Source organism: Pelobates fuscus, chromosome 4 (assembly GCF_036172605.1).
Source record: "Pelobates fuscus isolate aPelFus1 chromosome 4, aPelFus1.pri, whole genome shotgun sequence".
NCBI lineage: Eukaryota > Metazoa > Chordata > Amphibia > Anura > Pelobatidae > Pelobates > Pelobates fuscus.
In genome coordinates, this window is record NC_086320.1 from 318,060,719 (window position 1) to 318,074,372 (window position 13,654).

The 13,654-nt window shown below is 42.5% G+C and overlaps 1 protein-coding gene across 2 annotated transcripts in view; it reads right to left on the reverse strand.

Annotated features, from left to right (window-relative positions):
- Nucleotides 1-234: 234 nt before the first annotated feature.
- TAX1BP1 (Tax1 binding protein 1) overlaps nucleotides 235-13,654 on the reverse strand; it is a 100,585-nt gene continuing 87,165 nt past the window's right edge. For both annotated transcript variants that reach the window (XM_063452334.1, XM_063452333.1), the window contains 5 exons: nucleotides 12,172-12,267; nucleotides 8,459-8,654; nucleotides 7,496-7,656; nucleotides 1,530-1,615; nucleotides 235-1,363 (listed from right to left, as the gene is read on the reverse strand). In XM_063452334.1, the coding sequence (XP_063308404.1) occupies nucleotides 1,162-1,363; nucleotides 1,530-1,615; nucleotides 7,496-7,656; nucleotides 8,459-8,654; nucleotides 12,172-12,267 (741 nt within the window). In that variant the 3' untranslated portion in view covers nucleotides 235-1,161. The remainder of the gene's footprint in view (nucleotides 1,364-1,529; nucleotides 1,616-7,495; nucleotides 7,657-8,458; nucleotides 8,655-12,171; nucleotides 12,268-13,654) is intronic.

Sequence of the window (13,654 nt, forward strand, 5' to 3'; positions counted from 1 at the left end):
CTGAGCTTTAGTATTTCTCCAGAAATAGTTTTTCTGGAGAACAAGGAGTGTGCATTTACCCAGAGTAAGAGATTTTACAAACTGAATTCCACTTTCATTATCTAAATATACCCAACATCAAATCACAGCTTGTCACATTTTCAAGTTAAAGCCTTTTATACCATTTGGAGTATGCGTTCTGTATTTTTTCAGTATATATCACATCATGGTAATTGAAAATAAAATAACACAAGAAACATATGGATTTTCCTTTATTGAAAACAAAATTATACAGAATGAAAACCTGGAAAGCAAATTAGAACACAATACTAAGTCATAAATATTAACAGGAGACAATATAGATAAGATGTACAGATAAAACCCAAATTTGTACATAAAATGTATTTGAATGTGTCAATACAGTGGAAATTAATGGACACAGACCGATTGTGCTCATTCTTCTAGATGTTTAGGTCTTTTTCAAAGATGTACCCATGTTGTACGATGGATTTATTTATACTTTTAAGTATACATTTTGCCATTCGACTTTAACTCTATAAGATGTAGAAAATACTAAATATTTTAAAATTATTTTAGATCATTATAAGCCTACAGACTTATCAGTAGTATAGTGTATTGGATTTGAATCAATTTAATCACCAGCCTTCCAGTTTTACAGAATTTAGATGCAAGTTGTTTATAAGGCTAGTGATAATATTATTCTATTTTACAAGCAGTTAACGTTTTATTTCTACCCAGAACGAAATAAAAAGAGGAAAGCAGTGTGTAACTTCCATTATTTCAGACAATCCCCTTCACCAAAATAAAGTGTAACACAAAACTGGGTCGTGGGATTTAAAGGCATGCTGTAAACTGCCGCTGGTAGGATAAACACAACAGTGAGTTCAGCTCTGTGTAATTCCAATACAACAAGAAATTGAGATTAGTTGCATTAGACTTGGACACACATGGAACACTAAAGGTTTCTGTTGGATATATAAAGATGAAATCTCAGCATGATAAATTACAAAATATAAAGAAAGGAATATCCAAAACAGATTTTAACTGAAATTACAATGCAGAGCATTTCTCACACTATACGTGGTGCTTTAAGCTAGGTTTTACTTTTAGTTTTTAAGGTGAACTTCTCACCGCCACTTTTCAAACACAAAGCAAAGGCGTTTAATCAAAATTCAAGACATTGCCATCGAAGTGTGTCTGAACATGCTTCTCAAAGATCTGTTGGTCGCAGTCTGGAGGAAATTGCTCGTTACACATAGGGCACACCTTCCAGTGACTTTCAACGTGAGCTTCAAACTGAACTTGATCAAAATTAGGAGGAAATACCAAAGAGCATAGAGGGCACTTCTTCTGCATAGCATATCTGGAAAAAAAAAAACACACAAAATGTCAGTTACTGGCCAGGATACAAAACTTATCCATTGCACTCAATCATCGTCATATATTTCTGATCTTTACTGCATTACTACATACAAACAGCAAGAATTAATGTTTAGTCTGAACACAAATAGTAAACCTTTAAAGACTACCTTGGATCAAAGCAGAAACTAGCTTGCTCTTGTCCAGAAAAGCTGGGATCGTCCTGGTCCAGATGGAAAATGACATCATCATCATCCTAAAAAAGTGAAGAAAACATATAATAATAATTACTAAACTAAAGCACAAATAAAACGCATTAAACATAGTTCTAAGCAGAACGTTCTTGACTTGCCCAAAATGTTTAGGTCACACCTGACACCACATACATCTGACCACTTTTGGGGATGGTTGCTGCAACTTGGTTCTTAGGTAGGAATTTAATTTTCTTAAAGGGATCCTATAGTGCCAGGAAACAAACCCTGTTTCCTGGCACTATAGGTTCTTGGAGTGCCCCCTCCCTCGGCACTGTAGGAGTTAAAACCCCTTCAGCCACTTACCTTAATCCAGCACCGGCTATCTCAGCGCTGGTGACCTCTCCTCCCCCACCAACGTAAGCTCCCGAGTGGAGTCAGAGGCGCGCGTGCATTCAAAACCCATTACTAAGTGCTTTCCTATGGGGATCTTATTTGACGCTGGACTCCAAGGGGACATTCAATAAGTGTCATTTACGTGTAAATCGCGGAAGCGCCTCTAGTGGCTGTCAGAAAACTGCTATGTTTTCAGCTGCAGGGTTAAAACTAGGGGGACCTGGCACCCAGACCACTTCATTGAAAAACATTAATGGTCCAAAATGAAGGTCCTATTTCAGACACTTAAAGAACTACCATAATTGCAAATGAACTATGGAACAATTATTAAAATAGTATTTTACTAAATGTCATGTCATTCTTATAACCAATGCTTTTCATTGTTGTGGTACTGCATTGCAGGAGCCATACAGCAAAATATGTTTCTTAGCAGAAACAAACACATTTATTGTAAAAAAATAAAAATAAAAAAAATGAATAAAGACACTGCGTTCTTTAAAAGAAACAAAGAAGGGGGCGGAGCCTGGCTGGCAAGCTGGCAGGACGTGCTCTGTAGGAGCTCCTGCCACAAGAGCTACAAATCTGCCCACTACTCAGGCTGTAATGGCACAATCCTCCTATAAAGGAGCCCATGACATGGGGGTCACCCACTGGAACCCGGTGAGACCAAAACCGACGACCGGGAAGACCGGACGCCAAAATGGCAGCATGGGGCCTACCTTGAGAGGTGGCGAGGGAAGACGGCCGCTTCCCCGCCACGTGCAAACAGCCGCAAGCGACAATTACACAAAAATCCCCCCCCCCCCCCCCCATGGACCCGGTCCCCACCCGGAGAAGCACCGACCCTACCAAACAAGGCGGGAGTTGAGGCCTCCAAAATGGCGGACAACGCTGCACTCAAAGAGTCACAGCACCTACTCAACATGGCGGCTGCCTGCAGGGGAAAGACACAAGGGCACCAAGCTGGCCCACAGCTACTGAGCGACGACCTGCCAGCCCGCATCGACCAACTGTTTGCAGACTTTTGGACGAGGCTGCAGGAGAAGCTGGTACTCTGAGCTGGACGAGAACCGGCATCACAATTATCTGCCTACCCTCATGCGAGCAACGCCTCTATGGCACCGAGACCAGGCCGGGATGGGCCCTGTCAGACCCTGCGGAGAAGGGGAGCAAGGGGAAGCCTTAAAGCCCCAGACAGCCTCGCCTACCTACTGCATGGTACGCCAACGCTCTCACAGGCACCTGCGGCAGAAACCCCATCTAGGCGGCGAACAGTACACCGCACGCCCCACAAGCGCAAGACACCACAAGCGGCACAACCCCCTGCCACAACTCTACCTGGGCAGAGCGCTCCAAGAGATACCACTTCACCGCCTCACCTACGCCGGACACAGGCCAACCGCAACCGGAGTCAGACACTACCAGACTCCACCGCCTACCCCCGGAGGAGATCAGATCCGGCACCGACATGTCCCCAGGTCTGTGAATCAAAAATGCTAGCACACACACAAGCAGGGGGGCATCTGACCCAGCGACAAGGCCCATCCCTTGCTGCCCAGAAGCCTCTCGACACGGGCCTGCTGCGCGCTCCGAGAATACACCAGCCGCACCGGCTACCACAGCCCCAACACGGCATCGGCTGACCTCCAGGGGGAACAGGACTCAAAGCCAGGCATAGTACCCTCTGTCACACAGCCCTCTGTGCCCCATTTGAACTCTCACATATGTATGCTGGACTATTTGAATCTGCCAAATTTTTGGAAAAATATGCTTTAAAATTTCTCTAATCAGCCTACACTAGCTAATGTGGATTACAACTGTACGCGAGACTAAACGTTTGTCTAGCTAATTCACCCATATCACGACACAGAACGAAATTTAGCAAGATTCAAGTTTATTTTGTCTACCACATAGAAAAGCATGTTTAGCTATATAGACCAGCAAAACCTTTTTCATTTACTCTTTAAACCATGCTATATATTATGTTTATGCATGCTATATACATCACTAATTATAAGTTACTGGCTTGTTATCTATCGAAAGTATGTGCAACTTCTTAGCTTGATAAACCTAGCGATCGTATTAAAACAAACAAAAAAATTGTGCGATTATGCATGCCACAGTTAAACTCTTCTATATGCTGTTCTACGTTGATACATGCTGCTGTGGCGTTTGAAGTAACTCTGTACCCACCCGCACTACAAAAATAAAGAATAAAAAAAAAAAAAAAAAAAAAAGAAACAAAGAAGCTGCACACTTTGTGGGAATAAAACAATAATACACAGCATGTTCCTTTGGTGGATCTGAGTCGTGCCGTACAGACAAGTAGTACAGAGACCATTGTGCACAGCAGGAGCAGCGGAACATTAAACTTGTATTCATTTGCCAAAAGACATCTGTCTGTTTGGCAGTTCTGTGTGCTTCACCAATTCCAGCTATGGACTGTATCATACTCTGCGCATGAACTTGATGAATACATATCTTTCATGTTAATATGGATCTCTTAATTAATACTATTTATGTTTTTGCATTTGATCTCTCAATTATTTCAGAAAGGCTCGAAAGACATGCAAATATATGAAGAATGTACAGCAGTTGGTGGAAAAGTATAAAAGCTCTACATTCCTGTGAAGAATCCTCTTAACCCACACACAATGGATGGAGCTGTATAAAAAAATCAGTCTGGATAATAATTGTGAGAAAATAAACAAAGTGAGATAATAGTGCAGATAAAAACTACTAGAAAGGGGGCGTGGCCTAGACACCGAAGGGAGCAGACGCACGGCGACTGAGCTCCCGCTGCATATCCCACGGAATTAGATAAAGAGGGAATTATCACCCCAACATCGACGACCGCCGACCCTACAAACTCCACCCGAGATGGGGAAAAAAGGCTAAAAGGCTGAAACCCTGAACGGGGAAGGCTCTCGCAACATTGGAGACCTCCTGCAGCAGAGGCCTAAACCTAAGATGGCGGCGCCACTCGACTCTCCCTACACCTCCTCCGAGGAGGAAGGCATGGACGCCCTGGATAAAATACCACACACAACGGGCCACCTACCCACATCACTAGCGGGGGACCTGTCGGCTCCGGCTACAAAAGGAGACATACAGGCCCTCCTAAATAACATACGGGCCTTCTTTAACGCGGACCTCAACATTATCCGCGAGGACATCGCTGCGGTAACGGCCGAGTAGGGGACAACGGACGAACACCTCTCCACGGTAACCCACCAACAACGAGAAAATTTGCACTCTGCAAGCTGCCCACAGGGCCCTACAGATTAAACTGGACAACATGGAGGACCCTCGAAGACGTAAAAACCTCAAGATAAGAGGTATCGCTGAAACAGTTGATGACCAAGAGCTGCCACACTTCCTAAGGCGCCTCTTTACCTCTCTTATGCCGCAACGTTCAGTGAAAAATATACAACTGGACGGCTGTTTTCGCCTAGCACAGTCCAACAGGGCCCCGGCTGGAGCTACCCGCGATGTCCTGGTACGCTTTGTACTTACCCGAGACAGAGCGGCGGTCCAAGAGGCAGTAAGAAACAAGACGCCTTATGGCTTCGAGGACATGCAACTAATATTTCTGCAGGATTTATGCCGCTCGACACTACAATGGAGGGGATCCCTCAAAGAAGTCACACAGACCCTGCGCACTACGGGCATCGCCTATAAATGGGGCCCCTCTCGAACTCTCCAAGCCACCAAAGATGGCCGCACCTACCCACTCACCTCTGCGGACGACACAGAGGAGTTTCTTAAGAAACTCGGCATACCCCCACCCACAGGCTCAGGAAGCGGGCCACGCAGCACATGGGACATTGACACCAGCTGAGGGCAGACAGTAACTCCAGACGTGGGCTCTGACCGGGCCGCAAATAGCACTCCAGCTACCTGTTTAATTTGTTTACTTTTCTTTATACTGTTTACCTTTTTTCAGTTTAATTTTTATTGTGTATGATACGTTGGTCCACACATAACATATAGAACAAAGCGGAGACACTATATCGGTGTCTGCTTTTAGTTATTCTGCACACCCATGGCTAAAACAAGTTATATTAATTAAATTTTTTCTAAATAATAATTTCTAAAAAAAAAAAAAAAATTGGAAATATTAAATGGAAAAGAGAAAAATGGAGTATAGCAGCCCTTCGCAACTTGCTACATAGCCAAAGCTTGTCAGCAAATGATCACAAGACCACGGAGCAGATTCTGTAGGTTTTGTTAGAGGGCAAAACAGCAGCTTGGAAAGAGCACTCTGCTAATTAAAATGCCCCTGACGACTGGAGCAGAAACGCACCTGTCGTATGAAACGTCTCTGCCAGAACAGTATGATTAGCTATGCAAAGTACGAGGTAAAGGTGGCTAACATCAGCGAGCCAACAGTTTAGACCTTAAGACAAGCAGCAGAACTTGTGACAGGCATCCTAATTATCTTCAATCAGACATACGGAGGACCTGAACGAAAGAGGGAGACGTACAATTTTCTCTATTATGGGTGCTGAGCACAAAGGCTAACATCATGCCTGTCTAGGCACTTATCTGTTTCAGCAAAAGGTTAATAGCAATTAAATGCAGCAAACTAGACTAAATGAGAAACAGGTCATGATACTGCTGTACTGCAAAGATCACAATACTCAACAGATAAGTATTCCTCATCAGCTGTGACTTGCCAAGACCGAAAAGTCCTCCAAAAGAAATGTGGAAGTGCAAATCTAACAAACATAGTGACATTTCAATTTAATTTAGGGTGCCACTCTTGCAAAGAATAAAAAAAAAGTATACTTGATGTTCCATGTTCCACACAAGGGCACAATTACCACTCATGTCCGTGTGACAAAGAGAAGATATTTTACTAATATAATTGCCCCCAAAAAATCAAGGATTTAGGCATTTCTAAAAGGTTATGTGGGCTTTAAAAATCCTTTTTTTTGTTTTTAAAGTGACAATTCTCAAGTCAGCTAATAAGAGTCAGTGATCTGAAGTGACTCCTTACCAATTTAAATGTTATATGCAACTTTGTTAATGGCTTTTTAAATGAAGATAAATAACAGAGTTTAATCACGTATTTGGAAAACACAAAGACAGGCTTAACCCAAAGACAGAGTTAATTGTTTAATGAGCTGGGTATTAAAAGCAATGATATCAAAATGTCACGTCCTTCAACCTTTTCCCCTAGACTCACGATGCAGTTACATTCCCATGCTGACAAATAGATGAGAACCAGCTGCATTCATTTATGATGTCTCCCAGTAAGCAACAGAATGAGCAAGCCAACAACCATACCACGTTATAAATGATCTACTTTTCTTTTCAGAGAACACTGAAGTCAATTCATAAATCATAGCTCTTTTTCCATCACATCAAAGATTTTTGAATCACAAGTTCAGGCAGTGAGATATATAGGACCTCTTAAATAAGTGCAACAAGAAACTCAGTGGTTTACTTTTACAATACTATATATATCATTAAGTGATAGGCATTTGTGAGTTAATCTGATCAATAGAGATAACTGGAATTCTAGGACTAGTTATCTGACTTACACTGTTATCGTCGGGATCTTCCAAGCCATCCGGTCGACTCAGGTTGCGAGCAGGCTGGCTACACACAACCTTGTCTTCCAGCCCCCATGTGTTGGCCCTTGCTGGTGGCCCAACAGGTAGTGCCTTGAAATCCTCTGGTTTAAACGCACCGTCAGCTCCATCTGACCTCAAGGAAAAAAGGACATTTTTAAGAACGTGTTCTGTAAAGTAGTTCTTGAATGCTCTTCCAGAAACTTTAGAAAGGCCCAGCATGTATTTCCATATATTGTCCTAGCAAATGTGTTACTTTAAAAATAAATAAAAACAACTTCCCTAAATGTCAATCAATTCTTAAGTCATAAGCACAATGCCAATGGCCCAGCTTGCATACTTGCCTGGCCAGGAGCAGGATAGCTATTTCCCATGTAGTTCTCCTGCTTGCCTTCACAACATCTATAGTGTAGGCACGGCAATGAACTGTTGCTGCTTTGATTATTCCCTAGTGAGCGACACACTACCAGCACCTTAAACTTTGACAGATTAATATTGGAACTGAGTGACCGATATATTACCCCCTTTACACACTGATGCACCGGCAAATAAACCTTGTGTTAATGTGATGAGGGAGATGCACCTAACTTTAGAAAGGACTGCCGTGATTCCAAAGAAGAGCTAATAAGGTAGGAGCTGGGTAGTAGGGAACAGAGGTAGGTGAGTAAATGTAACATCCTGGAACATGCATCATGGCAGCCATGGATGATTCTGCTCATTTGCCAATGGCAGTACCTCTGACACTATAAAAACTGTTCAATGCTGGAAATGTGTTTTTAAAGCTCATACTGTAACGGCAGGCCACAACACGTGTGTGACATCAATAAATTCTGTTCTTTTTATTAGAAGGTTTATTGACACTGCTCCTGTCTTTCCACAGTATTCCTGAATGATATACTGCAGTGCAACACCTTGGATGGACTGTGAACCCACCTCTTGTTGCTTGTGTTGCATAAGGATTCCCAAACTGCAGAATAGGTTGTTGGACAGGGATGATGGGCACTGCCCTATGTTCATCACAGTAAGCATCATAAAACTGCAAACTCTGGCCACCACTCTGACCCCCACTTGCCAAATTCTGTCCACTTGCAGCTCTTTCTGATAGTTTCTCCAAATTTATCTCTAGTTCCTGGAAGAAGTGAATAGCAATACAGGCTTAATTATTAGTGTAAGTTAGTGCTAGCATTATATATCTGAACAAAACATTACTCCAGCACATCCATTATATTATAGTGATCCATTATATGGAACATGACAGCACAAATGACAAACACTGAAACTGAAAATGTGATACAAAATATCTAGATAAAACCTGAATTAAGGCATAAGAAAGCCTATTCTACTTTTCTTCCAGTATGCACAGCGGATGATTTCTATATTACAATCAAATAATGTAAACTGCATGATTAAGATAAGATTATTAGGGGGGCGGGGTCTGACAGCCGATCAGGACGGTCACATGGTGCTAGAGCTCCTCAATATATTAACCTACTCAGCGCTAAAACCGACGAAAACTACACTATATCTGGGGGAAAATCCTACAGGCAATCTTGAGGAGTCCCCCTAGAGCCTCTCCGCGACTACTTTACCCGTAACAGGCGATTTTGTGCCCATGCTCGACTCTCCTGCGGCCTACAATCACACAAGAGGTGAGGGAGACGGCCGATCCCCAGCCTTGAATTGAAACCGCTTGCTCAGGGTCCTGTTCCCCCTCCTCCCCCTTTGGACCGGTGGGGGTTATCCCGGTCCCCACTGGTGTTGGGATCACGCTGACACACAGCTTGCAGCTGAACCAGAGGGTTGAGACCTATCTCCCAAGATGGCTACCAAGATGAGCCCTATAGCCGGAGACACAATCCCGCGGTCACCTTCACCGACGGACTCTCTTCTCCTAAATTTCGACCGCATCTGTGCTGCCTTCTGGGCTAAACTTGCCAAAAGGGAACTTACCCCCAAGCTTATAAGCCGACCTGATGCACATCGGGTCCACTGTGCTGGGCCGCGCCGCCTGAGTGGGCCTCCCCCACGTGCTCAAGGAAGGGTTCCACGGAGAGGACGCAGGAGACAGCCTCGTTGGGGTCCGCACTTCGCCTCCGGCCCTACACTCGCACCTCCAATCCGATGTCGGGCATACAAGCATGCACTCCCACAACGCATCCTGCCTTTTCTATACCCGCTATACCAGCTTCCCAAGATCCGCTGAAAGCAAGCTACCGCTTGGTGTCCTGCCGTCGCCCAGTGGGTAATGGCACTATACTGCACACAAGCTTGTACTGACTGGGGGGCCCCAAAAGAGATAGCTGATGGCAGCGGAAAAAGTGACTTACCACCCCTAGGCATAGGCTGACTGGACAGTATAGCTTGCAGTCGGGCAGCTTACCTCCGGATCGTTGCCTGCAATGCCTCCACTGCTATACTTGCTCATAGTTCCCCAAATGCTCTTTCATGGCATAGTTAATATTACAAGACCCAGTGGTACCAGTATTCAGCATCATGTATCTCTCTACAGTTCTAAGCTATAGTTTGTCTTCCTCGTTTTGCTTCATTTGAGAGAACTGTGTATTTGAGGTTTCCTCTTATTACCAAAAATGCGCAGTTTATCCAACATTTCATGTCAAGTCTCTACCTTTTGCAATTGCTGTTGTACTTTATGAAATGTCTACATACATGTGAATGTTAAACTATGCACTTCTAAAATTAAGAATATAAAAAAAAAAAGATTATTAAGTAATTAGTTATGGCTAGAAGAAGAGTCACTCCCTCTTTTTTACGATCCTCCATTCTGGAGCTTACTTGCCACCCCTATATTGAGATAATTTATTGAAAAAACATGCAAAAAGACATCTTCAAGTCCCATGTTTGCCACAAATCTACTAATTCATCAGAACTTCTTTTAGTTGACGTTGTGAGTACTCCTACCTGGATGTCCTACTGGGATATGTAGGTAGTTGTCAAGAATAATTATGATCATTAAAAATGTAAAGGGATACTGTAGGACCATAACTGCTTCATCTCACTGAAGTGATTATAGTGTCCGGTGTTCAAAGGGGCAGTCCTTCCATTCAGCAATAAACCCGGTTTAACTTTTAATGCTAAAGAACAGTTGCCAGCTGCCCATTTACTCTGTGCTGCTTGGGCTAATGAGGAAGCATTAGCCTGAGCAGCAATAGGCGGCTGTGATTGGCTGAGAGTATCAGCTTATCACAGTGCCATTGCAGTTACAAATTAGTAGGGCTACAAGGAAGTGTGTAATCTCATCCTTAGCCATAGCTTCAGTGGGGTTGAGGATATGGGAAGCAAGGGACTCTAATTCATTAGTAAAGTGCCAGGGAACTCCAGGCACTATAACTACCGTATATACTCGAGTATAAGCCGACCCGAATATAAGCCGAGGCCCCTAATTTTACCCCAAAAAACTGGGAAAACTTATTGACTCGAGTATAAGACTAGGGTGGGAAATGCAGCAGCTGCTGGTAAATTTCTAAATAAAATTAGATCCTTAAAAAATTATATTAATTGAATATTTATTTACAGTGTGTGTATGAGAATGCAGTGTGTGTGTATGAGAATGCAGTGTGTATATGAATGCAGTGTGTGTATATGAATGCAGTGTGTGTGTATGAGAATGCTGTGTCTATGAGTGCAGTGTGTGGGTGTATGAGAATGCTGTGTATGAGTGCAGTGTGTGTATGAGAATGCTGTGTATGAGTGCAGTGTGTGTGTATGAGAATGCTGTGTATGAGTGCAGTGTGTGTATGAGTGCAGTGTGTTTATGAATGCAGTGTGTGTGTATGAATGCTGTGTGTGTGTGTATGAATGCTGTGTGTATGAGTGCAGTGTGTGTGTATGAGAATGCTGTGTGTATGAGTGCAGTGTGTGTGTATGAGTGCAGTGTGTGTGTATGAATGCAGTGTGTGTGTATGAATGCAGTGTGTGTGTGTGTATGAGTGCAGTGTGTGTGTGTGTATGAGTGCAGTGTGTGTATGAATGCTGTGTGTATGAATGCTGTGTGTATGAGTGTAGTGTGTGTGTATGAGAATGCTGTGTGTATGAGTGCAGTGTGTGTGTATGAGAATGCTGTGTGTATGAGTGCAGTGTGTGTGTATGAATGCAGTGTGTGTGTATGAGTGCAGTGTGTGTGTATGAATGCAGTGTGTGTGTATGAGTGCAGTGTGTGTGTGTGTATGAGTGCAGTGTGTGTGTGTGTATGAGTGCAGTGTGTGTATGAATGCTGTGTGTATGAATGCTGTGTGTATGAGTGTAGTGTGTGTGTATGAGAATGCTGTGTGTATGAGTGCAGTGTGTGTGTATGAGAATGCTGTGTATGAGTGCATAGTAAGGAAATGCAGGCATAGGTTATATTATGATATCACTAGCTAGGCATTATTGGTCTGCAGTTAGAAAGCAGGCATAGGTTCTATAATGACATTAGCTAGGCATTATTGGTGTGCAGTTAGAAAGCAGGCATAGGTTCTATAATGACATCATTAGCTAGGCATTATTGGTGTGCAGTTAGAAAGCAGGCATAGGTTCTATAATGACATCATTAGCTAGGCATTATTGGTGTGCAGTTAGGAAGCAGGCATAGGTTCTTTTATGACATCATTAGCTAGGCATTATTCGTGTGCAGTTAGACCAGATCTTACCTTCCTATCATTCTCCAGTTTTTTTCTCTCATTAAGGAGCATTTCAACATTATGTGAAAGAGCCATTATTTCCTTATCTTTTTCTGCAGACTGGATCTAAAAATATATATATTTTCATTAAATGTGTCCTAAGAATGTGTCCTAAGAATATGCAAACTTAATAAAAGAATAATATGCAATCCAATACAGTGAAAATATAATTTATTGTAGTCATTGCTAACCTGGCAGTGGTTTACATTACAGCTGTCCTTTTATCAGGATAAAACACACACCTATTAATATTGGTAAATAGAGGCTTAAAGCAATGATATGTCAAATGAATGAATTGATATCCAATAAGTGTATGTATATAGTTAACCTAACACTTTGTTTCACATAAATTTCTATCTTCTGCAGTCAACCACATCCTTTTTTTTGTCAAATGAATGAACCCTGTACTGTTTGCACCTTAAAAGTCAGTCAATATTTAAATCTGTTCTCACACAGTAAGTATCTATCTATCTATTGTTTGAGGGCTGTATACTACCGTATATACTCGAGTATAAGCCGACCCGAATATAAGCCGAGGCCCCTAATTTTACCCCAAAAAACTGGGAAAACTTATTGACTCGAGTATAAGACTAGGGTGGGAAATGCAGCAGCTGCTGGTAAATTTCTAAATAAAATTAGATCCTTAAAAAATTATATTAATTGAATATTTATTTACAGTGTGTGTATATAATGAATGCACTGTGTGTATGAGAATGCAGTGTGTGTGTATGAGAATGCAGTGTGTGTGTATGAGAATGCAGTGTGTGTATATGAATGCAGTGTGTGTATATGAATGCAGTGTGTGTGTATGAGAATGCTGTGTGTATGAGTGCAGTGTGTGTGTATGAGAATGCTGTGTATGAGTGCAGTGTGTGTGTATGAGTGCAGTGTGTGTATGAATGCAGTGTGTGTGTGTATGAATGCTGTGTGTATGAGTGCAGTGTGTGTGTATGAGAATGCTGTGTGTATGAGTGCTGTGTGTGTGTATGAATGCAGTGTGTGTGTATGAATGCAGTGTGTGTGTATGAATGCAGTGTGTGTGCATGAGTGCAGTGTGTGTGTATGAGTGCAGTGTGTGTGTATGAGTGCAGTGTGTGTGTATGAATGCAGTGTGTGTGTATGAATGCAGTGTGTGTGTGTATGAATGCAGTGTGTGTGTGTATGAATGCAGTGTGTGTATGTGTGTGTGTAATGCAGAGTGTGATGCAGAGCCTTGGTGGGGGGCGGGCATTTTTTATTTTTTAATTATTATTTTAATATTTTTTTTGTTTCATTACATTTTTTTATTATTATTATTTTTTTATTTTATTATTATATTTAATTTTATTATTATTTTTTTATTAACATATATAAATTTTTTCGTCCCCCCTCCCTGCTTGCTAGCTGGCCAGGGAGGGGGGCTCTCCTTCCCTGGTGGTCCAGTGGATGGGCACTGTGTAGGAGGGTGCTGTGG